Source organism: Saccopteryx leptura, chromosome 9, assembly GCF_036850995.1.
Source record: "Saccopteryx leptura isolate mSacLep1 chromosome 9, mSacLep1_pri_phased_curated, whole genome shotgun sequence".
NCBI lineage: Eukaryota > Metazoa > Chordata > Mammalia > Chiroptera > Emballonuridae > Saccopteryx > Saccopteryx leptura.
This window is the reverse complement of record NC_089511.1, coordinates 17154884-17178536: the sequence shown is the minus strand read 5'-3', so window position 1 is coordinate 17178536 and position 23653 is coordinate 17154884. Positions and strand designations below refer to the sequence as shown.

Below are 23653 nucleotides of genomic sequence, written 5' to 3'. Positions count from 1 at the left end.
GTGGCAGAGCGATGCCCCGGAGGGGCAGAGCATCGCCCCCTGGTGGGCGTGCCGGGTGGATCCCGGTCGGGCGCATGCGGGAGTTTGTCTGACTGTCTCTCCCGTTTCCAGCTTCAGAAAAATGCAAAAAAAAAGAGAAATACTGGTCAGTTTGTTGATTTAAATTTACTTGTTCTTTATTTTAAATACTGTATTTGTTCCCGTTTTGTTTTTTTACTTTAAGATATGTGCAGTATGCATAGGGATTTGTTCATAGTTTTTTTATAGTCTGGCCCTCCAACGGTCTGAGGGACAGTGAACTGGCCCCCTGTGTAAAAAGTTTGGGGACCCCTGCTCTAGCTTTTCATTGGTTGCTTGTCATAAATGCCTTGACGAGGCAAACCCAGTGTTTTTTTGTTTTTTACAGGAACAGAGAGAGAGTCAGAGAGAGGGATAGATAGGGACAGACAGACAGGAACGGAGAGAGATAAGCATCAATAATCAGTTTTTCGTTGCCGTAGTGACACCTTAGTTGTTCATTGATTGCTTTCTCACATGTGCCTTGACCACAGGCCTTCAGCAGACTGAGTAACCCCTTGCTCGACCCAGCGACCTTGGGTCCAAGCTGGTGAGCTTTGCTCAAACCAGATGAGCCCACGCTCAAGCTGGCAACCTCGGGGTCTCGAACCTGGGTTCTCCACATCCCAGTCCAATGCTCTATCCACTGCGCCACTGCCTGGTCAGGCAAGCCCAGTGTTTTGAACTGGCAACCTCAGTGTTCCAGGTCGGCACTCTATCCACTGCGCTACCAGACCAGGCTAATAATGAAAATTCTTTATATACTTTGGACATAAGACTTGCAAATATTTTAATTCAGTATGTGTCTTTTCATTTTCTTAATGATGTTATTATTATTATTATTATTGAAGTGAGAGGAGGTGATATAGAGAAACTTCCACATGTTCCCCAACAGGAATCTATCCTATGACCACCGTCTGGGTCCTGGGGCTGATGCTCTGCCCATCTTGGGCCATGCATACAACTGAGCTATTTTTAGCACCTGAGGCGGAGGCTCCATGGAGCCATCCTTAGCACTTGGAGCCAATGGCTTGAATCAATGCAGCCATGGCTGTGGGACGAGAAGAGAAACACAGAGAGAAAGAAGGGGGAAAGGGAAAGGAGGAGAAGCAGATGTGACCTGTGTGTCCTGACTGGGAATTGAACCCAGGACTTCCACACTCTGATGCTCTACCACTGAGCCAGTCGGCAGGGCCAAAAAACTGTCTTTTGCAGAACAAGTTTTCTGTTAGTTTTCAGTGGTTTGATGATGATGCATCTGGGCATAGATGTCTTTCAGTTTTTTCTATTTGGAGCTTGCTGAACTCCTTGAATCTTTAAATGTATGTCTTCTGCCAAATATAAGAAGTTGTCTGTTATTATTTCTTCAAATACTTCTTTTCTGTTGCGTGCTTTCTCCTCTACTTTGGGATTCCAGTCACACAAATAGTAGACCTTTTGGTAGACCGTAGGTTCCTGAGTCTAACCTGGGGAATTTTGGAGAAAAATTAGGAAACTGACTGCTGGTTCAGTAGTACTTTCAATTCAGATTTCCCCCTTTTGTCTACTGCTGTTTATTTTTCAGAGTCATGAAATAGTTGCTCCATGCATTGTTTCCAAATTTATAGCAGCATTTAGAGGGTTGGACAGGGTAGAGTGTACTTAATTGGGATTCCAAAATTATGCTATTTGGAAGCTTTCTATTTGTTTTTATTGTCTAGCAAATAGGCTGTGGGCTTGCAGGCTGCTGGTGCTGGGGCCCTGGTCTGCTTTGGCTAGAGATAAATCATAGTGCTGTGGTGTTTTTGTTTGTTTGTTTCTGTTGTTAAAGTAAGGGAATATTTATTTGTCTATGTATCTATTTGTATTTATTTTCTATTGGTTTGAGAGAGAGAGGGAAAGAAAAAAAGAGAGAGAGAGAAGCATCAACTAGTTGTTCTACTTAATTGTTTCATTTAACTGTGCACTCATTGATTGCTTCTCATAGAAAGTAAGGGAATATTTAAAATATCACTCTGGAACCCTAGCCAGGTGGATCAGATGGTTGGAGCATCATCCTGCTACAGAGAAGTTGATAGTTCGATCCCCGGTCAGGGCACATGCAGAAACAGGTTGATGTTTCTGTCTCTCTCTCTCTCTCCTTTCCTGTCTCTGAAATCAATAAATAAAAAATATTTTTAAAAATAAGCCTGACCTGTGATGGCGCACTGGATATAACGCCAACCTGGAATGGTGAGATGACTGGTTCAAAACGCTGGGCTTGCCTGGTTAAGGCACATGCGAGAAGCATACAGGTTGATGCTTCCTACTTCTCACCCCCCCTTCTCTCTCTCCTCTCTCTAAAATCAACAAATAAGATGTTTAAAAATAAAATATCATCCTATGTGTTGCTGGCATGTGTAGAGAATCATAAAAATATCTATTTTAATACTTTTTTTCTTTTTTTTTTTTGGTATTTTTCTGAAGTTGGAAATGGGGAGGCAGTCAGACAGACTCCCACATGTGCCCGACTGGGATCCACCCAGCACGCCCACCAAGGGGCGATACTCTGCCCATCTGGGGCATCGCTCTGTTGCAACCAGAGCCATTCTAGCGCCTGAGGCAGAGGCCACAGAGCCATCCTCAGCGCACGGGCCAACTCTGCTCCAATGGAGCCTTGGCTGCAGGAGGGGAAGAGAGAGACAGAGAGGAAGGAGAGGGGGAGGGGTGGAGAAGCAGATGGGCGCTTCTCCTGTGTGCGCTGGCCGGGAATCGAACCTGGGACTCCTGCACGCCAGGCCGACGCTCTACCACTGAGCCAACCAGCCAGGGCCTTTAATAATGTTTTGACTTAATATCTTTCTTTTTTCTTTCTTTCCAGAGACAGAGAGAGAGAGTCAGATAGAGGGATAGACAGGGACAGACAGACAGGAACGGAGAGAGATGAGAAGCATCAATCATCAGTTTTTCGTTGTGAGACCTTAGTTGTTCATTGATTGCTTTCTCATATGTGCCTTGACCGTGGGCCTTCAGCAGACCGAGTAACCCCTTGCTTGAGCCAGCGACCTTGAGTCCAAGCTGGTGAGCTTTTTGCTCAAACCAGATGAGCCCGCGCTCAAGCTGGCGACCTCGGGGTCTTGAACCTGGGCCCTCGGTATCCCAGTTCAACACTCTATCCATTGCACCACCGCCTGGTCAGGCGACTTAATATCTTTTAAACTGATGAACAGATTTCTGCCTGCAGATGTGAAAAAGGAGGGTCCCAGATAAGAAAATGTTGTGACTACTCAGCTCAATCCTTGCCACAAAAATTTAAGTTTGTTACTTTATCCTTGACTGACATTTAGCTTCAGCATGACTGATGTCCCTAATGTCACTTGACTGCTCTCCTCTATCCTATATTCCTGCAGTTGAGTATTTGAACCTTAAATGTATGCCAGTTCCAGTCAACATCAGGTCATCATCCCGGTCTCTGCTGTTGGGACAATTTTGAGCTCTTTCTTTTATTTTAACAATTCCAAGTCTCTTACCTACAAATAATGGCAAATGGTCAGTCAGCCCTGTGTGTTTTCTCTCAAAAAATTGCTAGAAACTTGCCTGACCAGGTGGTGGCGCAGTGGATAGAGCATCGGACTGGGATGCGGAAGGACCCAGGTTCGAGACCCGAGGTCGCCAGCTTGAGCGCAGGCTCATCTGGCTTGAGCAAAAAGCTCACCAGCTTGGACCCAAGGTCGCTGGCTCCAGCAAGGGGTTACTACTCGGTCTGCTGAAGGCCCGTGGTCAAGGCACATATGAGAAAGCAATCAATGAACAACTAAGAAGTCGCACGCAACGCGCAACGAGAAACTGATGATTGATGCTTCTCATCTCTCTCCGTTCCTGTCTGTCTGTCCCTGTCTATCTCTGCCTCTGTAAAAAATTGCTAGAAACTTAAGCAGGCAGGGGCCATCCCAGAGGTCCTTCACCCGAACCTGTGTTCTAGGATTACATGAAACATTAATTATCACCCTTGATAGTGTTCAGTTACTTGTGGTATGGTTTAGTGGTTATTTATTAGATGCCTGTTTATTCCCCATTGGATGGTCACTCTGACCAGCTTTTTACTGAGTGCCTTTTGTGGGGGAAGGGGATAAAGCAGGAAACCAGACAGACATAATTCCCGAGACGGGTGCCACCGCGCAGTAAACTGAAGTAAACACAGGAACAAGGCACGTGTGAGCACTTCCTCATTCAGCTTGATTCCCGCAGGAGAGGCTAAGGCTGCAGAGAGAAAGAGGTTACAGGGCAGCCTGTCTTAAGTGCTTGACAAAGATGAAGGTGAAGCCTGAAGGGGGAGAGGCTAATTGTGGAGAGACCAGGGAAGACTTCCCAGAGGAGCTTGCATTAATCTTTTTATCTGCTTGTTTCAAATTACTTTTTAAAGAAATCACACAAGCCTGACCAAGCGGTGGTGCAGTGGATAGAGCATTGGACTGGGACAGAGGACCCAGGTTCGAGACCCCGAGGTTACTGGCTTGAGTGCAGGCTCATCAGGCTTGAGCGTGGGCTCACCAGCTTGAATGTGGGGTCGCTGGCTTAAGCGTGGGATCATAGAATGACTCCATGGTTGCTGGCTTAAGCCCAAAGGTTGCTGGCTTGAAGCCCAAGGTCACTGGCTTGAGCCCAAAGGTCGCTGGCTTGAGCAAGGGGTCACTTGCTCTGCTGTAGCCCTCTGGTTAAGGCACATATGAGGAAGCAATCAATGAACAACTAAGGTGCCGCAACAAAGAATTGATGCTTCGCATTCCTTTCCCTTCCTGTCTGTCCCTATCCATCCCTCTCTCTGTCTCTGTCACACACACACACACACACACACACACACACACACACGTGCACAAAAAGAAATCACACAAGTAATACTAATTTATTTTATGAAAAAGATTAGAAAATACCAGTAAAAGAAAACAAATTTCCTGGAATCTTACTAGTCAGAGATGAGTATCATTCACTTTGTGCATAATGCTCTTGTTTGTGTGTATTTTTTTTTTTTTTTTTTTACAGAGACAGAGAGAGAGTCAGAGAGAGGGATAGACAGGGACAGACAGACAGGAACGGAGAGATGAGAAGCATCAATCATTAGTTTTTCGTTGCGTATTGTGACACCTTAGTTGTTCATTGATTGCTTTCTCATATGTGCCTTGACTGTGGGGCTACAGCAGACCGAGTGACCCCTTGCTCGAGCCAGCGACCTTGGGTCCAAGCTGGTGAGTTTTTGCTCAAACCAGATGAGCCTGCGTTCAAGCTGGCGACCTCGGGGTCTCAAACCTGGGTCCTCGGCATCCCAGCCCGATGCTCTATCCACTGTGCCACTGCCTGGTTAGGCTGTTTGTGTGTATTTATTAACATGTATCTGTGAGTGTGTATACCACACACAATACAAATTTATCAATTGTCTTCATAACATTTTATTTTTTCTCTTCTAGTTTTTAAAATTTACATATAATACATTTTATTTTTTATAGTGTCCAATTCTGTGAGTTTTGACAAATATGTAGAGTCATTATCACCACAAAGTACAGAATAGTTCTATCAACCCTCAAAACGGTCTCATTCTGCCCAGTTTTTGTCATCCCCTTTCTCTACTGCTACTCAGTCCCCGGAAACCAGTGATTTTGTTTCCATCCCTATTGTTTCACCTGTTCCATAATGTCACATAAATAGAATTACACAGTATGTAGTCTTTGGAGTCTGGCTTTATTTCACTTAGCATGATGCATTTGAGGTATTCTTCCATGTTGCTGTGTGTACCCCTGTAATGCCTGCATCAGTAGCTGAACAGCCATTGGTGATCATGGCTTAGATCAATGGTTCTCATTGGAGGTGGGAGGAGACTTTGCCTCCAGGGGACATTTGACCATGTGTTAGAGAGATTTTTGATTGCCATCCCAAGAGCTTTATCGAGTACTTGCACCTACCGAGTGCAGAGAGGCCAAGGATGCTGCTAAACATCATACTATGTGCAGGTCAGACAGCCCTCACCACAAGGAACTGTCTGGTCCCAATTGTCAGGAGTGCTGATTGTGAGACACCTTGTTCTAGAGTACAGTGTTGGTATCAGAATTTTAAAAAGATCCCCACTTATGAACCAAGTATGTGAACACCAGTGACCAAGAGCTACAGGAAATCAGAGAGAGGTAAGATTGATGTGGGCTGAAGGAGAAGCTAGAGAAAGCTTTAGTGGGGGATGACTTGAATTGGAATTAGAAGGATGGTTTTGATAAGTGAACAGACAGAAAAAAAATTATTGTTAGGTTGAGTCCAGCGAAGTTAACATCTACTTTTCAGGTGGATTGAGAATCTCTGGCCTAGGTCCATTACAAATGGTGATTTTCTAATTCTATCAATCTTCCTGCATTTTAGCTGGAATTCTGTAAGGAACTTTTCCTTATTGTCCATTTGATTACGGAAAGGTCGTAAAGAGTAGCATAAAAAATATATATACTTTCACCTAGATTCTCTACATTATGTTTTTACCACATTTGCTTTTTCCTTTCTCTCTGTTTATGTATGTGTACATGAATGTATGCATGTGTATATGTATACTTAATATTTTAAGTCTTTTGAGAGTACATACGCAGACTTGGTGCCTCTTTATTCCTAAATCAGGAAATTAACATTGATACAATACTATAGGTAAACTATAGACCTCATTCATCTTTCTCTGCTTGCCTCAAAATTATTCTTTCTAGTACAAGGAAATCCTGGACAGTGTGTTGCATTCAGTTGTCATTTCTTTTTCATCTCCTTGAGTCTAGAATAGTTCCTCAGCCTTTGTGTTTCATGACATTGACATTTTGGAAGATGACAGGCCAGTTATTTTGTAGAACATCCCTCAATTTGGGTTTTTCTGATGTTTTCTCCTGTTAGATTCTGGTTATTTTGTGGTAGTGTTGGGTACCACAGAAATGATTTATGTATTCTTTTCAGTGAATCATACCAGAAGCAAATGATGTAGATTTGTTCCATTGCTGATGATCTTAACTCGGTTAAAGTGATGTCTGCGAGGCTTCTCCCCTGTCAAGTTACTGTCCCTCCCTCCATGTAATTATAATTAGTAAGTATAATTGTGAGGAGATACTTACAAACTTTGTAAATGTCCTGTAGTTTCTTAAACTCACACCCTTTAGTTTTAATATACATTGATGATTCTTGATTGAATTAAGTAATTGGCAGATTTATAAATCTATCATTCCTTCAATACTTGTTAGCTGGATTTTCAACTGTAAAGGAAGAGTTTTCCCTCCTCCCCTGTTTATTTATATCAGTGTGGCCTCATGGGTTCATATTTTATTCATGGATTTTAGTACTTAACTAGTATTATTTATTTTGATGCTCAAGTTTTCCCACATTTGGCCAATGGGAGTCCCTTTGAACTGGCGCTAATGCCCTTTAGGCACGTTCCCTTGATTTTCTGACACAAGATTTCCAGGCTTGTCTTTGTTCTTCTTAGCCTTGGAATTTTCCAAGGAGCCTTGGTTCCTTTCAGTGAAAACCTTGATATTTAGAAACCAAGATTTGGATGTGTGTTGTCCCATTATTGGCCACGGGAGCCCCTTCGCGTTGACTTCTGAGTCCTAACACAACGTCAGTCGTCCTTGACAGTGTCCTTGCTTTCTGATAGGCGTATCTTGTGTATGTCCTGTTCAGGCCTGGAGTCTGTCATTTCTCCTAGAAGTTCTTGTTCCTTTGAGTGGGAAGTAATATTTAGAGATATCAGTCTGGGCACTAGGGGTGCTCATTGTTATTATTTCTAGGCCTTTTCAGAGGATGTACATACTTAAAAAAAAAGAAGAAGCCTGACCAGGTGGTGGCACAGTGGATAGAGTGTCGATCTGGAACGCTGAGGACCCAAGTTCGAAACTCTGAGGTTGTTGGCTTGAGCATGGGCTTACCAGCTTGAGCGCAGGGTTGCCGGCTTGACTGTGGGATTATAGATATGACCGTGGTCACTGGCTTGAGCCCAAGGACACTGGCTTGGCTAGAGCCCCCAGTGAGGGCATGTATGAGAAGCAATCAATGAACAACTAAGAGTGCCGCAACTACAAATTGATGCTTCTCATCTCTCTCTGTTCCTCTGTCTCTTTGTCTCTCACTCTTGCTAAAAAAGTAAAATAAAATAAAAACAGAAGAAAAAATAAGTTTATGTTAATATTTTTTTCTTTTTTTAACGAGAGAGAGGGTGTGGGGGACAGACAGGGACAGATAGAAAGGATATGTGTCCAAGTTCTGTTAGACTTTCACATAGTAATGACAGTGGCTACCATTTATTTAACACTCACTATGTGCGGGAATAGTACTGTTTTACGTCTAATCCTTGCAGCAAACCCTATTAGATAAGAATTGTCCCCATTCATTTCACAGATGAATAGAGGCCCAGAGAAGAGAGGTAACACGCAGAGTCACAGAGCTAATAAGTGGCAGAGATGAAATCGGAACTCAGGACTCTTGAGACTCTAGCGGTACCAACTCTTAAACGACTGTGCTAAATGACTGCTAATGATGTCACTGAGGCAGGGAAGGGGGTTTCTGTGCTCACATTTACATTTAGGTAGAGATGCCAAATGTGGGGGAGTGGTCGCAGCCAAGGTCTGGGGCGGGCTTAGGTAGAAGTTCAGACCAGAGAAGCACATAGATTTGAGAGCGGGAGTCTGGGTCAGAGGAATCTGTTGGGTGTGTGTGTCTGCTGAGAAAACAGCACGACAAGCCCCGGGGAGCACCCACCATAGGAGGGGAGGCAGGCTGGGAAGGGAACAGTGGGAGTCAAGGTTGGGTGAGGGGTGCTCAGCAGTGCCCAGTGCTGCAGAGGGTTCAGGGACTGGGTTTGAACCCCAGCTGTTCTATTAATAAGACTTTGTGATCTTGGATGGGCTGCTTAACATCTTTCCCACATTCTTCGGTGGTTGGTGATCAAAAACCATGCTCTTCTTGAGATGATGTAAATGTTCTGGAATTACACCATGTTGATGGTTGCATAGCTTTGAATATACTAAAAACCACCGAATTATACACTTTTAATGGGTGAATTTTATGGTATGTGAATTGTATGCCAATTAAAAACAAGCAAAGCCACCATGTTCCTCACAGGGTGGAATGAAGATTAAGTGAGGGAATTTTCTGGTAGTGCCCAGCACAGCATTTGACCCACAGTAGAAGGACATGGCAAATATTGAATCTCTTAGGACCAAAGGCTCACACATTCTAGGGGCTACTGTTCTCATGGTCTCTGGAGCTGGGGGACACCATTTGCAAAGATTGTGCTGAATTTGTGTGGTGAGGTAGGGTGGAGGGTACCTGAATCTGTGGTCAAGCCCTGGGGCACTCGGGCTCGGCCACTTAAAGGGGGTCCTCTCGTCCTGTCGCGGCCCCTCCCTCAGCCAGATGGTGTGAAGGTGCTGGGGCTGTAGGGCTCATGGCTCTCACGGCTGAGCTGGATTTTCCAGGTGAGCTTCCTCCTGGCCTCTTAGGATTTGTGGTTCACTGTTTTAGCCTAAATCTTTGGAAAAAAGCTACTCTTGGCCTTCTTGTTTCTCATTCAGTGTGAGAGCAGTGCTCTTCTTCCCCTTCTGTTCAGGTGGTTTGTCAGAGAAGTTAGGGTGGGGAGGTGCCCAGAATTAACAGAGAGGAAGGAAGGGGGGAAGGGTTTGCTTCTGAATCATGTGGGGATGAGACGCCGCTCTCTGGGATTTCTGCTTTATGCATGAAGCTAGGACGTAAGAAAGGAAGGGGGAACAGACGATTCGAGTGCCAGCAGCAGTTAAACATCTTCAGATGTGTGTGGTTTCAAGGCAGCCTGTCTCCTGTGTCCTCTACATGTGCTTCATTAGTAATTTAAATGGTCTGAAAATGTAGCTTTTTGGACAGGGTGGCATTTGCAGTAAAATGTTGTGGGTATTCTTTTGGCAAGAAAGATGCTGACCGTCCTGTGGTTTTCTGAAATCATGTGCAATTATATCATCAAACCACATAAGGTTTTATGGACTTTTTTTTTTTTTTTTTAAACAAAATATTTTGCTCTTCGCTGGGTAATACTGTCTGTGTGCTCTAGGTAGTTGGCTGTCCCAGCCTATTTTAATTTGTCCACAACTGTGATCTGCTGTGGCGAGCTGTTGTCAACAAGTAACCTGTGGGTTTAATATGTGTGCATTAGCTCACTGTGCTCTAAGTATAATGATTTATGTTAAAGGTGAGAGTCTTGCCAAAAAAAGAAATTGAAATACAATCTCCTGAGTTCAGCTCTTAACTTATGTTTGGCTTTAGGATTCCAAAATAGCAAAATTATTTACCCAGTAGAACCCAGCTTGAAAAATGTGTCAGGAGCACTGGCTGAGTAGGCTTTGTGACATGGGCCAGCTCAGACAGATTCAAGCTGACAGCTTCCTGGAGCTGTAACAGCCCTAGCCATTCTGTCCTCGAATGAAACAAAGCCGGCAGGGGTTTGCAGCGAGCACAGCGTGGGTGTGGCTGCTTGGACTGCAGCTAGGCATACCTGGCAGAGCCACCACCGCCCTGGTCCTCTCGGCCGCCCCTTCTGGCCTCCCGGAGCCCTTGGCAGCCTCCCCCTTTTGTCCTCACATCTCCCTTCTCAACAATGAGGAACTTATTTGCCTCTGACCCTTGGCTCCTTTGCTTAACTAATTCTGCTGCCTAATGAGTGCTCCCTGCCAGCCTGGTTGGTATCAGCACCCGAAGGCATCCCTGCCCGAACAGAGCAGGTAGTTTTCTTTTCATTCTCTGCATTTTTCAAACCCGTAGCTTGGACACTGTTTATTAAACTGGAGAAAAAACAATGGAACCAAAGATCACATATAAAGATATTGATTGCTGGTTAAATATTTTCGGAACCAAAAAATATTTGCTTATTGCTCTATTGTCTCAGGGGAGGGGAGGGTAATGCTTTAAATCTGCTTTCCTCATGGGACGGCCCCCCCTTGAGGAAGCAACCCATGGATTATTTTTCCTAGAAAAACACAGTAGTAGCTAGATTCCTTTGAGAATGGGTAATCAAGTTGTGTGCTTTGTCAGAGACCCTCATGGCACTGGCTCTCTGGGTCTCATACTGTGTTTCTTGAAGAGAAATCATATAGTAATTCTTTTTCCCATGGTCAAGTGTGTGGGGGAAGAAAGAAACTCTGGAAAAGTTATATTAATCATCTGGTGTAGGAGAACAGGTATGGAGAGAAACTAGCTGTGGGCCTTGGGCAGACCTCTGGGCTACGCGATGGAGATGCCACCTGCTTCCCGAGTGGGTGTATCAGAGAGAATGGATGGACTGGGCCCAGCACAGGGCCTGAGAGCATCCTTACATTATTGATGCTCCCTATTTGCAAGGCATAATTATTCTGAGGTGCCTGGCAATGCACAGCTAGCTATCTGAGCCCCTTGGGCAGAACGTGCAACATGGCCTGGGAGCTCATGTTGTGAGGCGATCTGTCTGTCATTTAACAGACATGTACATATTAGAGCAGCCTCAGGACTCAGGAAGATGGAGAAAGGCCTTGTGCCTCTTCTGCGGTTCTGGCTCCGGATCCCACCTTAACATCGGCTGTGCGTTGAGAATGGAGCTGGTTCCGAGGTGCAGTCACTTCCTCGCCCCTCCCTCTGTTGCCCTCTCTGGGTTCTCTGTTCTGAACATCAGGAGGCCTTCCAGTAGAAGCAGCCCTTTAACTTGCCTGTTGGGTCTTTGTGGCTTATAAAAGCCATGTCTCCCCATTCAAATATTATTTTTCAGTTTGGTAGAAAGAGAGACACTTTAATTTTGAAAGAGAGACACTTGAATCAGCTAGAGCTGATTAGAGCTTGGTTTGATTCTGAAGGCACTTTGGACTCTGCTGTGTGTTCATCACTCAGTTAACAAGGCCCTTAAGTCATTGCTACCCTGCTGGGTAAATGAGTTTCTGTGTTTTGCCCAGTGCATTTAAGTTGTGCAATTGTGCATGACCTGACAAAGTTGAGTACTGACCAGCACGTGCTTTTTGTGTTTCCCGAACTGGTTTTCTTCCAAACCCCGTGATGTAGTGTTAATAGGTGTGCTGAGGGAAAAAATGATTCTGTGTTCAGGTAACATAATCTACACGTCCAGTGAAGGCAGACAGGTTTTTTACTGTGAGGTCTTTTAGGGACTGTTAATATGCTGATATGCTCTGAGTACCCCAAGACTAGGGGTATAGTTATGATGGAAATAACATGAGACTTAGCATGAGAAACCCCAAAGCTATGTGGCTGTGGGAGCCACAGCCAAGCACAATGTGTGAATTCAGGGTACTTCTCTGTAACTGAAAGGTCAGACTACATCAGTAGTTTCCAAACTTCAAAACAAAACAAAACAAAACATTTTCTTAAAGCATAACAGAAATATTTTCCCACTGTCTAAACCAAACTGATGATTTGCTCGCTGTGCTTCCTGGAGCATTAGTTCAGGAGGCTATTAACAGGTGTTGTGTTTTTTGGTCAGCAAAGTTTAAAAACTACTGCTAATGGGAATATAAACATAAAAACAGAGTTGCTTTGCCTGACTAGTGGTGGTGCAGTGGGTAGAGCATAGACCTGGGACGCTGAGGTCACTGGTTCGAAACTCTGAGATTGCAGGCTTGAGTGTGTTCTGGCTTGAGCACAGGCTCACAAGCGCAAGTGTGGGGTCGCTGGCTTGAGTATGAAATCATCAACATGATCCCAAGGTGACTAGCTTGGGCCCAAAAGGTTGCTGGCTTAAGCAAGGGGTCACTGGCTTGGCTTGAGCTCTGGGATCAAGGCACATATGAGAAACTGCTGGTTCTAAACCCGGGACTTGCCAGGTCAAAGCATATACAATAAGCAAGCAATGAGTAACTAAAGTGAAGCAACTATGAGTTGATAGTTCTTGCTCCCTCCACCCCTCCTGTTGGTCAAATAAGTTTGTAAAATATGATTTTTATGTTTGCTCACTTATAGTTTGCATTGGGGGCTGGGCAGTGCCAGGGATATGTGGGTCTGTGAAATTGCAAATTACCTTCCTGCTTGGGAAGGGACCTTGTCTTGCTAATGTTTGCCAGAGGAGAGGTTTTCTGGCCAGAAAGTTTTGAAAAGGAGAGAAGGAGCAGAGAAGGAGACAGAAGCCATGTTTGCAGAGTGAGAGCAGAGAGAATGCAGGCAGGGTGCTGAGGAAGAAGCCGTGCTGGCAGGGAGAGAGAAGGTGTGCAGATGGGGAACCAGAGCTGGGGGGCTTTGTGAGCTCCACTAGGACTGGTGGGGCCTTTGTTTCTAGGAGGAGCCGGAGAAGATTCTCCTGGTTGTGGGACCAGAGAACATGTGAGTGGCTTTGGGAGCCCTGTGTGTTTGCTCGTTGGCCAGGGTGAGACTTTAATAAAGGAATGACCCACCATTTTGTGGCTCCACTGTTTCTTTATCATCTGCTCGAATCGAATGGGAACCTGCATCTGCATGGCTGTGACAGCCGTGTCTACTGGCCACACACCTCCTCTTTCTGTAAAATCAATGAGTAAAATCTTAAAAAAGTAAGAGTGGGTGATAACATATCTATCCTGTAAATCTGCAGTTTTGTGTCAGATACCAGGCATGTAGAAATTTAACATTATGCCAAAATGCAGGGAGAAACTTCATGGCTTCTGCAGGCTGCTGCCAGAAGGAACAGGCGTCTCATCCATTCACCTTTGTTGCCCAAACTCAGAAGAAGTTCAGGTTTTGAAGGGCTTGCGACTCATGGTTTTGGAGGTCCACTTTCAGGAAGAAAATATAAAATTAAAAATATAAAACTAGGTACAATAGTGAGTACTTAGAATGAGAAATGCATTAAATTACAGATTTAAAAGTGCTCCCTTGCTGTTTTTGGCCTCCACTCAGACAGCTCATAAATGAATTGTAGTATGGTCAGTTAATTTTGAAAAAGTACAGGTGGTCCCCGGGTTGCGAATAAGACAGGTTCTGTAGGTCTGTTGTGAAGTTGATTTTGTGTGTAAGCTGGAACAGCTACATTTACCTATTCAGTGTAATTTAGACAGATGTTTGTCTTAACGTAATATTTATTTTTACCTTTCTGTGCATATAAATACTAAAATATTTTCAAATGTATAAACCTATCCCGTTCGTAACCTGGGGACTGCCTGTGTACAAAGTTAGTTGTGGGAAAGCATCCTAATAATTCAGATTTTATATCACCACTGCATTGTATCGCGCATCCTTGTTGTCATACAGTCAGTGTGCTCTTCTGCTATGTACATTGACTTTCTGATGAACGTGTGTAAGAGGTCATGACTGGGACATTTGTTTCTTCAGGCTATTTTAATGCATTGGAGGCAATTTTGTATGCCTTTTTATTTGGGATTGTCAGACTTTGTCAGTTCAAGGTTTGTCAGATACACCACGATGCAGTCTGACGCATTGGGACACGTGAACTATAACCTCCTCCACATATGTACTCTTTGTAATGCCATGACATTTCTGCCCTACAAACCCTGCAGTTCTAATACATTCTATTTTATATGATTCCCACCAAAAAGGGAGAAAATGTAGAGTGTGTTTATAATTGCATACTCTGCATTATTGAATACGTTCCTGATAGGACACAACTTCCATTTAGGTACCGATTAAAACAGAATTGTACACTTAGAGTATTATGCATTTGTTGATCTGAAGAATTCTCTACAGATTAGCTTCTGGCTCCATATGTTTCAAACCCCATTTCTCCTTCATTACCCGCATACTTTTGTGGTATTGTAGGACCCATTTATCTTGTGAGTTTTAGGACCTGTTTCTTCATCATGATGTCAGATCAAAGCATATCTGGAAGCCATTCTTACAGTGGGAAAGCTACAGTAACTGTACGTGGAAGTGAAAGCTAAACCCCAATTTAACGTATCTCTCAACTCAACTTTTAATTTGCCAAATTCCTGAAATGCCCGTTGCTATTCCATCACCGCCTGGCAAAAGGAGCTCTGATAGTCAGGAAGTTGGAGTGGCGAGTGCTGAGTTCGGAAGTTCGGAAGTTCTGAAGCTTCATTCATCATCTTGAGAAGAAATCTGCCTTGGGAAAATCTCATCGCACAAGCCTCCAACCTCACTCTGTGCCTGCAAGCACACGTATTGATGAGTGGGACTTCTCATTACCACAGCCCTCCAGTCCTGACAGCTGACACTCCCGCCGATAGGAACAGGAGCTAGGAAATTTTAAAAAGTTTTATAGTAACTTAATCAGCTAACCTCTTCTCCCTCCCTTCCTGCTTTTTTGATGTTGCCAATCATAATTAGCCACAGTTGTGGAAATCTGACAGCCTTTTAATGTCAGTTTACTTGTCCGTTATGAAAACATTTACTCCTGGTCAGTGGGTCATGCTACATGGAAAGGGCTCTCTCCAAGGGCACCCGTGATCTCCAGATAGCAGATACAGTACTGTTCCTTATTTACACCTTTGAATGTCTCTGTACAGTTTTGCATGTGACATTGTGGCATGACTTTTGACTCTTTGGTTGCCTTGAAGTTATTGGCTTCCAAAATAATTTTGAGTTCTTGTTCTTTTGTTTGTCAATGGGCAGGTTTTACTTCATTGATGCTTGTTAGAATTCTAACTGTGCTGGAGGAAACACTGACGTTAGCTGTGTCGAAAGGTGGGGGGAAAAGGTGTATTGCTTATTGGAAACCACCAAAATAACCTATCAATAGGGGATTGATTAAATAATTGTATATGTATATTTGTGTATCTGTATTTCTCTCTACATATGAATTGTTATGATTTATAATGAGTTGTGATTTATAATACAAATTATGTTTTTTTTCTTTGTTCCATTTCTGGCATAGATCTCATAAAATCCTTAGAATTTCCTAAGTGATAAGAGGTGTCTTTTGAATTCACAATAAGCCCCTTTCAACCACACCTGAGTTTGTGTTAATTGGATGACTTTTGGAAAGTACCTAAGGATAGGGGCTGGTTTCCAGGGGAACTTTCAACCTCGCTCACTGGCCACTGGGGAGAGGAACCGGGGTGGGCTGCAGATTAAGCTCTGTAAAAACTCCTGAGCAAGGGAACTGATGAGCTTTCAGGCTGGTGAACCAAAAATTCATCCAGGTGCTGGAGGGTGGTGCACTTAGAACTCCACAGGGCCAGAAGCTCCTGTGTTCAAGACCCTTCTGGACCTTGTCCTGTGTATCTCTTCATCTAGCTGTTCAATTTGTATTCTTTAATATCCTTTGTGATAAACCGTAAAAAATCTCACTGGCCTTCCATGGTCACTGTCCAAAATTTCAAATGCCCACGCCCTAGGTACATTTCATTCTCCTTCCTTGCTTTGATTTTCCCCCTTTGTGCTTATCACTGCCTACATGCTATATTTTTAATTTAATTTTTTAAAAACTTCATTAGAATATGAGCTAGAGACAGGGACTTTTGTCTGTTTCGTAACTGCTATATTGAGTGGTCTATTAGATTTGTATATTCTTGAAACCATTTTAATTTTAATATTTAAGAATATAGGTGTTATCTTCCCACACAAATATGGTTGAAGTTAACATACCAGAAACATTTGTAACTCATCAGTACAGTGTGTTATTTCTTGCCCAAGATTGCTAGTTCCAACTGGGTAAAAAAAAGGTTTAGCAGTTTCCCTTATATGAACTATTTCTTTGTAAATTGCTTGCAAGTCAGGCATGTAATTCAGGTGGGGAATTAAAGTCTATGGTTCTGTAGAGAACAAGGGGAGCCATAGGAGAAGTACAAGGTATGTGCTTAAAAGCCCATTCTTTATTGTGTTGATTATAATAGACGTGTGAAAATACCACATATTGCTAGAAAAGGTGTCTTTCTGCATGAAGATATTGGTGGTAGAGAAAGCAGAGCCGCCCTTCCTTTCTGTAGAGATGCTGACGAGTAAGTCAGGAATTGTTGGTATGGGTTTTTAGTGGCTCCGTGAGCTCCCATTTGCTGGTTGTGTGCAAGGATCTTGGGAGTAGGGAGAGAGGGACTGGTGTACCATTAAAAAGCTCAGAATGCATAATGGTTAGTATAAGAGAGTGTGGAATGCAGTCACAGATGAGCAAGCTGCCCGGGAGAGGGTGGAATCATATCACATCTGGCAGGCAGAGATACAGTTGGGGATGGCGCTGAGGAGGGCATTGGAAGGCATGACTGGGACTCCAGCAGGCGGAGGAGCCCCAGAACAGCGTGTGCTTCCCACACTTTAATCATTTGAGGCTCTTGTCAGAAAAGCAGATTCTGACTCTGTTGGTCAAGGAGAGGAGGCAGAGATTGTGCATTTCTAACAAGCTCCCTGGTGATGCTGATGTCACTGGCCCCAAGGACAAATCTGGTTCCACAGAGCTGCCTCCCTATACTTCCTTGACCTCAGAGAGGGGGTCTGGCCTGGAAGCTGTGGCGTAGGCTTGACATCGTAGATTGTGAGGTGCTCGGGTAAAGATGTGAAGTAGAGGCCAGGAGCCCAAGACTGATCTGGTTTTAGGGGTAAGGCCACCATACCTTTCCTTGACCAGAGGGGCCATTCACGCAGCCTTTGGGCTCCCTCCTTTTCCTGACCATCTTCCTTTACAAGTTCACCTGGTAATTTCCGTTGATACCTGTTTGACTTTATGATCTCCAGTCTCTTGGGACACATTAGAATTTTACTTTGGTTTTTCAGATGAAATTGATTCTATTATTGGTAGATTTAACAGTATTTTTATCAGCTGCCAGTATGTTTTTTGTGGTCAAGTCCAATGATAAACTTTCAAAATGCATAGCTAATGAATTAATTAAATGTGCCTCATTTTTAGGGTAGAGACCATAAATTAGCAATGTGCGTAGGGAGTGTCCACTTGTGGCAGAGCTAGAACTGAAGGCATTGCAGAGACGTTCCTTTCTGCTTCCTCACAAGGGCCATGCCACACCAGACTGGTTTCAGTGTACCGTGGTGGGGCCAGGTTGTCCACGTGAGAGAGTTGATAAAGGCTCTGTACCTTTACATGCTTACAGAAGCATTGAGTCAGGCCATGTTCCTGACAGTGGTAACTGCCGTCCCCAGAGGAAAGCTCTGTGGCTACATATGGTGGTGGTGAGTTTTATTTAAATGTGGCAGGCGCATATGTCTGCAGATGTGTAGTAAACATACGTATACATGTATATTTCCAATTGTCTTCCTAGATTTTGGCCCTGATCGCATTCATCTGCATAGAGACCATCATGGAATGCTCCCCGTGTGAAGGCCTCTACTTTTTTGAGTTTGTGAGCTGTAGTGCGTTTGTGGTGACTGGAGTCTTGCTGATTCTGTTCAGTCTCAACCTTCACATGAGGATCCCCCAGATCAACTGGAACCTGACAGTGAGTACACGTCACCACCCCGACCTGCAAGGATCGTGTGCTCCCTGGCTCCAAGGGAAAGTTGGCATCTCTCCATGTCGTGTTTGGTTCCAGTTCATTGAGATATTTAAATATTCCATTATAATTCAACTGTGAAATTGTAAATTTTTTTACTGGGTTCAATAAAACTATAACATAAATGGGATCTTCACTAATGGTGGAAACAATAATTATTTTGACCGCTTTAACTATGTCATTTCAATTTTATGATCCTCTGAGAAGATAGGATATGTACAGAATATGGGAAAGAGAAAATGGAATTAATGCATTTTTGTATATTTTTTACTCTGGGCCCAAAAGTCATTTACAAAAGTATTGATTCAGGAAGAATTAAAAATAAGAATGAAAGTGCCAGTAACTTGTAAAGCCTAGGAATATTATTAAATTCAAAGCAACTGGGAGGACCTGGAAGGAGGGCTTAGTAGTTTGGTCAGTCTTGAGTGGAAATGTATCCTCTGCTGTCTGTGGTTTGGGTTCTTGACCCCGTTTGACAGCCTTACCCACCAGTCAGCATGGTAAACTCCTGGCTGGTCACTTCCTGGCCCCTTTTCCTGGACTTGTGTTACTTGTCCTTACTGTGCTAATTGAGATAGGAAACTTAATAGCCCTTGGTTTTCTTATATTTCTTTGCAAGTAAGCAGGTGCAAGAGCTCAAAGGGAATCAGTCAGGGAAACGTAGGAAAGCACTCGGCTGCTTCCCCCTTCTGTACCAGGAGAGAAAGCCTGTGGGCCCGCAGCTGCTGGGAGGGCAGCTACCCCGGGAGGCTCCTCTCCCTCTGGCTGGCACTGATATGTGCATCATCGTGGAAAGTGTGGCCCCTGTGAGGGAGCTGGGGAGGAGGCAGAGCTGGTCACCTTGCTTGGCAGGGCCACTCCCATGTTGATCCTGTGGGGTACCAGAGGAGGGGGTCTTCCTGAAAGGTAGCTCTCTGTGTTGTTTAAACTCTTTTGGGAGGAAAAATGAGAGCAGAGCTGAACTAGAAAAGTTGGTGTCAGTTGCAAACTTGGTTGGCTTTAGCCTGACTGGTGTGGTGCAGTGGATAAAGCGTCATCCTGGGATGCTGAGGTCTCGAGTTCGAAACCCTGAGGTTACCAGCTTCAGCGCAGGCTTACCAGCTTGAGCATGGGGTTGCTGGTTCCAGTGTGGGATCATCAGCATGATCTCATGGTTGCCGTTTTGAACCAAAGGCTGCTGGCTTGAAGCTTAAGGTCATTGACCTGAGCAAGGGGTCACTCACGAGCTTGGCTGGGCTGAAGCCCCCCAGTCAAGGCACATATGAGAAAGCAATCAATGAACAACTAAGGTGCTCCAACGACGAGTTGGTGCTTTAATGTCTCAACTTTTTTTTAAGATAAAGTTTGTGTTATCTATAGGAAAATGCTTACAGAGTTGTGATTTAAATTGATAGCAAAGAGGACCTCATAAACCTCCCCAAACAAAATGTAAGCTCTGTGGGGTAAGGTCATTGTCCTTGTCTCCATGGGGCAAGGTTCACTGGTATCCTAGATCCTGGTGTTTCTAAGGTCTTCTCAATAAATAGTGGTCAAGGGAGAGGCCTGGCTTGGCTTTGAATGAAACTTGAAGGAAAACTTATTTGACAAAGAAGCAACTACCAGAAAGGTTGAGGCCATGGGCTTTGAGTCAGACAAAGTTGTCTGGCTTCAAGTCAACAGTCACTCATTATGGCTGTGTAATGATTTTGGGGTAGGTCATTTAGAGCCCCATGTTGGGGGGTGGTGAGCGAGAAGTATCAACTCATAGTTGCTTCACTCTAGCTGTTCATTGGTCGCTTGTTGTATGTGCCTTGACCAGGCAAGCCCAGGGTTTCGAACCAGTGACCTCAGCATTCCAGGTCAATGCTCATCCACTGCACCATCACAGGCCAGGTGAGATGATAATATTTTTTTTACAATGTTGTTTTAAGGTGAAATGAGACAATGTGTACAAAGGCACCTCAAACCAGTGGGCACTGCTGCCAGTCAGAAATAGTCATGTTAGCCTGACCAGGTGGTGGCGCAGTGGAGAGAGCGTCAGACTGGGATGCAAAAGACCCAAGTTCGAAACCCCGAGGTCGCTGGCTTGAGCAAGGGGTCACTCGGTCTGCTGTAGCCCCCCAGTCAAGGCACATATGAGAAAGCAATCAATGAACAACTAAGAAGACTAAGGAGTCGCAACGAAGAATTGATGCTTCTCATCTCTCTCCCTTCTGGTCTGTCTGTCCCTATCTATCCTTCTCTCTGACTCTGTAACACACACAAAAAAGAAATACTCATCTTAGTACATGTCAGAGGCCACCACAGTCGTCTGTCAACCACATCACTCTCCTGCAGACTTCTACCAGGCTTGACCTGACCCCCTGAATTCTGTCTGGTCTGCTTATTTAACATAGATAAATCTGCTAAAAGACTTCATATTTCAGATTTCTTACTAATTCATACTGGGTTTTACTCCCAGAAGTACTATTTTGTGAGTTCTGAAATTTTGATTTTTTAAAATTTAATTATGAAAGACTTTCTGCGTGTTGACTACCACATCATCTGGTCATATCAAAGTGCATTTTTTTTTTTTTTGTATTTTTCCGAAGCTGGAAACGGGGAGAGACAGACAGACTCCCGCATGTGCCCAACTGGAATCCACCCGGCACGCCCACCAGGGGCGACGCTCTGCCCACCAGGGGGCGATGCTCTGCCCCTCTGGGGGGTCGCTCTGCCGCGACCAGAGCCACTCCAGCGCCTGGGGCAGAGGCCAAGGAGCCATCCCCAGCGCCCGGGCCATCTTTGCTCCAATGGAGCCTTGGCTGCGGGAGGGGAAGAGAGAGACAGAGAGGAAGGTGGAGAAGCAAATGGGTGCTTCTCCTATGTGCCCTGGCTGGGAATCGAACCTGGGTCCCCCGCATGCCAGGCCGACGCTCTACCGCTGAGCCAACCGGCCAGGGCTCAAAGTGCATCTTTTAAAGTGGGAAGTTAGTATCCACCCATGTCCTGGATGGTGTTGGCTGGGGCAAATCCTCGGTGGTGATGTGTCACCTGAGAACACCTTTCTATAGGTTTAGAAAAACCTATACCAATCACACAAATAAATATGTGTGAAATAAAGGTTGACACAAATATCCATGAAAATGGTAAATAAGGTAGATGATACAAAGTATATATTTTATTCATTTATTTTTTAAATTTTAATTGAATTTATCGAGGTGACCTTGGTTAATAAAATTGTATAGTGTATGTCCAGTAGTCATGGCCATGACAGCCGTCTGGCCCATGCAGATTCTCATTAAATTTAGACAGATGGTAATGAAACAATGGAGCCAAGAACTGGTGGGCCATCCTTTTATTCTAGTTTGCACCGCAAGCGAGTAAAAACAAACATATGGGCACTAAAACCCATTCACATGTTCTCCGGTTCCACACCAGGAGAATCTTTCCCGTTTTCCCTAGAATCAAAGGCCCCCTAGCTCAGGAGCTCACAAAGCCCCTCACCTCTGTTCCCCTTCAGTTCTCTGCCGTCTTGGCTGCCTGCTTCCTCTGCAACCACGTGGCCTCTGCCCCTGCAACAACACGATCTCCTCCAAAATGGCCTCCTAACTCCTCTTTTGAAACTTTATTTTTTATAAAAAAAAACCCTCCTCCAGTACACGTTAGCATAACCAAGCCCTTCCCAAGCAGAAAGGTAATTAGCACTATCACCTGGGCAACACAATCACGTGGTCAACGGCCATTTTTAACAATAAAAGTGAGCAAACCTCCAAAATACAGATTTCACAAACTTATATGCCCAACATATAGGTTTCACAAAGTATGTATTTATTTTTAAATTTTTAAAAAAAAATATATTTTACACAAGCATGATTTGATGCACTCAAATGGTGTTAAATGTATATATATCATATATTTTTTGACAAACCCATGGGACTACTTCTGTTGTATTTTTCTCTGTATATTAGGATCTTGGACAGTTAAGTGTTTCACCTGTGCTTACTTTGATTAACGCCCCTGCCTTCTCCCCACACCATCCTTCTTGTCTTCCATTCCTTTCTGACCACTGAAAACCTGCCAGGGGCTCCCACCCTCCTTAGCTGGCCCTCAAAGCCCATCAAGTTTTGCTTATCCAAACTTCTGTAAAGAGGTGGGAGGTCTGCACGTGTCTTCTCTATTTCCCTATCTTCTAATCTCTCCTTTCTTACCTTTTATTGTCAAATACATCATATTTAGAGAAACTTATAAAAGTAAATGTGCAGTTTAATGAAGAATGATAAAGATTGTGTAGCCACCACATGAGTCAAGAGATAGGACAGTGTCAGCACCTCCAAAGCCTCATGTGTCCTCCCCAAGCACAGTTACAGCCTCCTCCCCCAGTCCATTGCCCTGATGTTATATCCTGGACAGTCCTCTGCCCAGGAGCGCGGGGGGCCTCCGTGTGCCTGGGTCTCGCTATTCCTCAGTTCCCCCACTAAACATTTCGGTGGTATCTGCCACGGAACACTCAGTCTCTCCTGCCGCACTCTGTACTTTTGCCTCCTGTGACACCACGCTCATGATTTTTCTTTTTCCTCTTTAATGTTCCTTTTCAGTGGCCTTGGTGGCCCCTGCTCCTCCCACAGGCTCTCCCTATCTGAGAATGCAGGCCGGGTGCTGTGGTTAGTTGAGAAGAATCTAGAGTCACCCAGAGGGGCCACTTGCAGAGCCCTGAAGCCTTGACCATGACTCTGTGTGGTGTTTTCTGACATCTGTTATGACACCAAATGTGTGTGTGGGGGTTTTCCTGCAAAAAAATCCTTATAGTTTTTCTATACCAAGCAATTCTCTAATACCAACTCAGTGGTTTAATCGAGCTCTGACACTAACTCCTAGAGTTCGCACAGACGCCACAGTGCCCCCACCTTAGACACCTGCCACAAATGTGGTTTTCAGGTGACCTACACTTCTGCCTGGCCGGCAGCTGCCAGAGTTCCTCCTCAGGGTCATAATTCTCTTGAACCACTTTGGAACGTGCTTTACTTACAATTCCTGCTTTATTATAAAGGGTACAACTCAGAAACAGCCAAATGGATGAGGAGCGGCATAGGCAGGGTCCAAGAGTCTCAGTGCTGGAGCCTCTGTCCCGTGGAGTTGGGGTGCAGCACGTGGCTGTAGTCACCAACTCGGAAGTTCCTTGGACCCTGTCACGCAGTGTTTTTATGGACATTTCATCATGCAGGCACAGTTATTTAAACCATTGGCCATTTGGAGAGTGAACTCAGTCTCTAGCCCCTCTCCCTTCCCCG

General features: G+C 44.4%; 1 protein-coding gene across 1 annotated transcript in view; it reads left to right on the top strand.

Annotated features, from left to right (window-relative positions):
- The window catches only part of CMTM4 (CKLF like MARVEL transmembrane domain containing 4), a 63483-nt gene that overhangs the window by 26322 nt on the left and 13508 nt on the right, over positions 1–23653 (top strand). The window contains exon 2 of the mRNA XM_066349808.1: positions 18174–18350. Within this exon, the coding sequence (XP_066205905.1) occupies positions 18174–18350 (177 nt within the window). The remainder of the gene's footprint in view (positions 1–18173; positions 18351–23653) is intronic.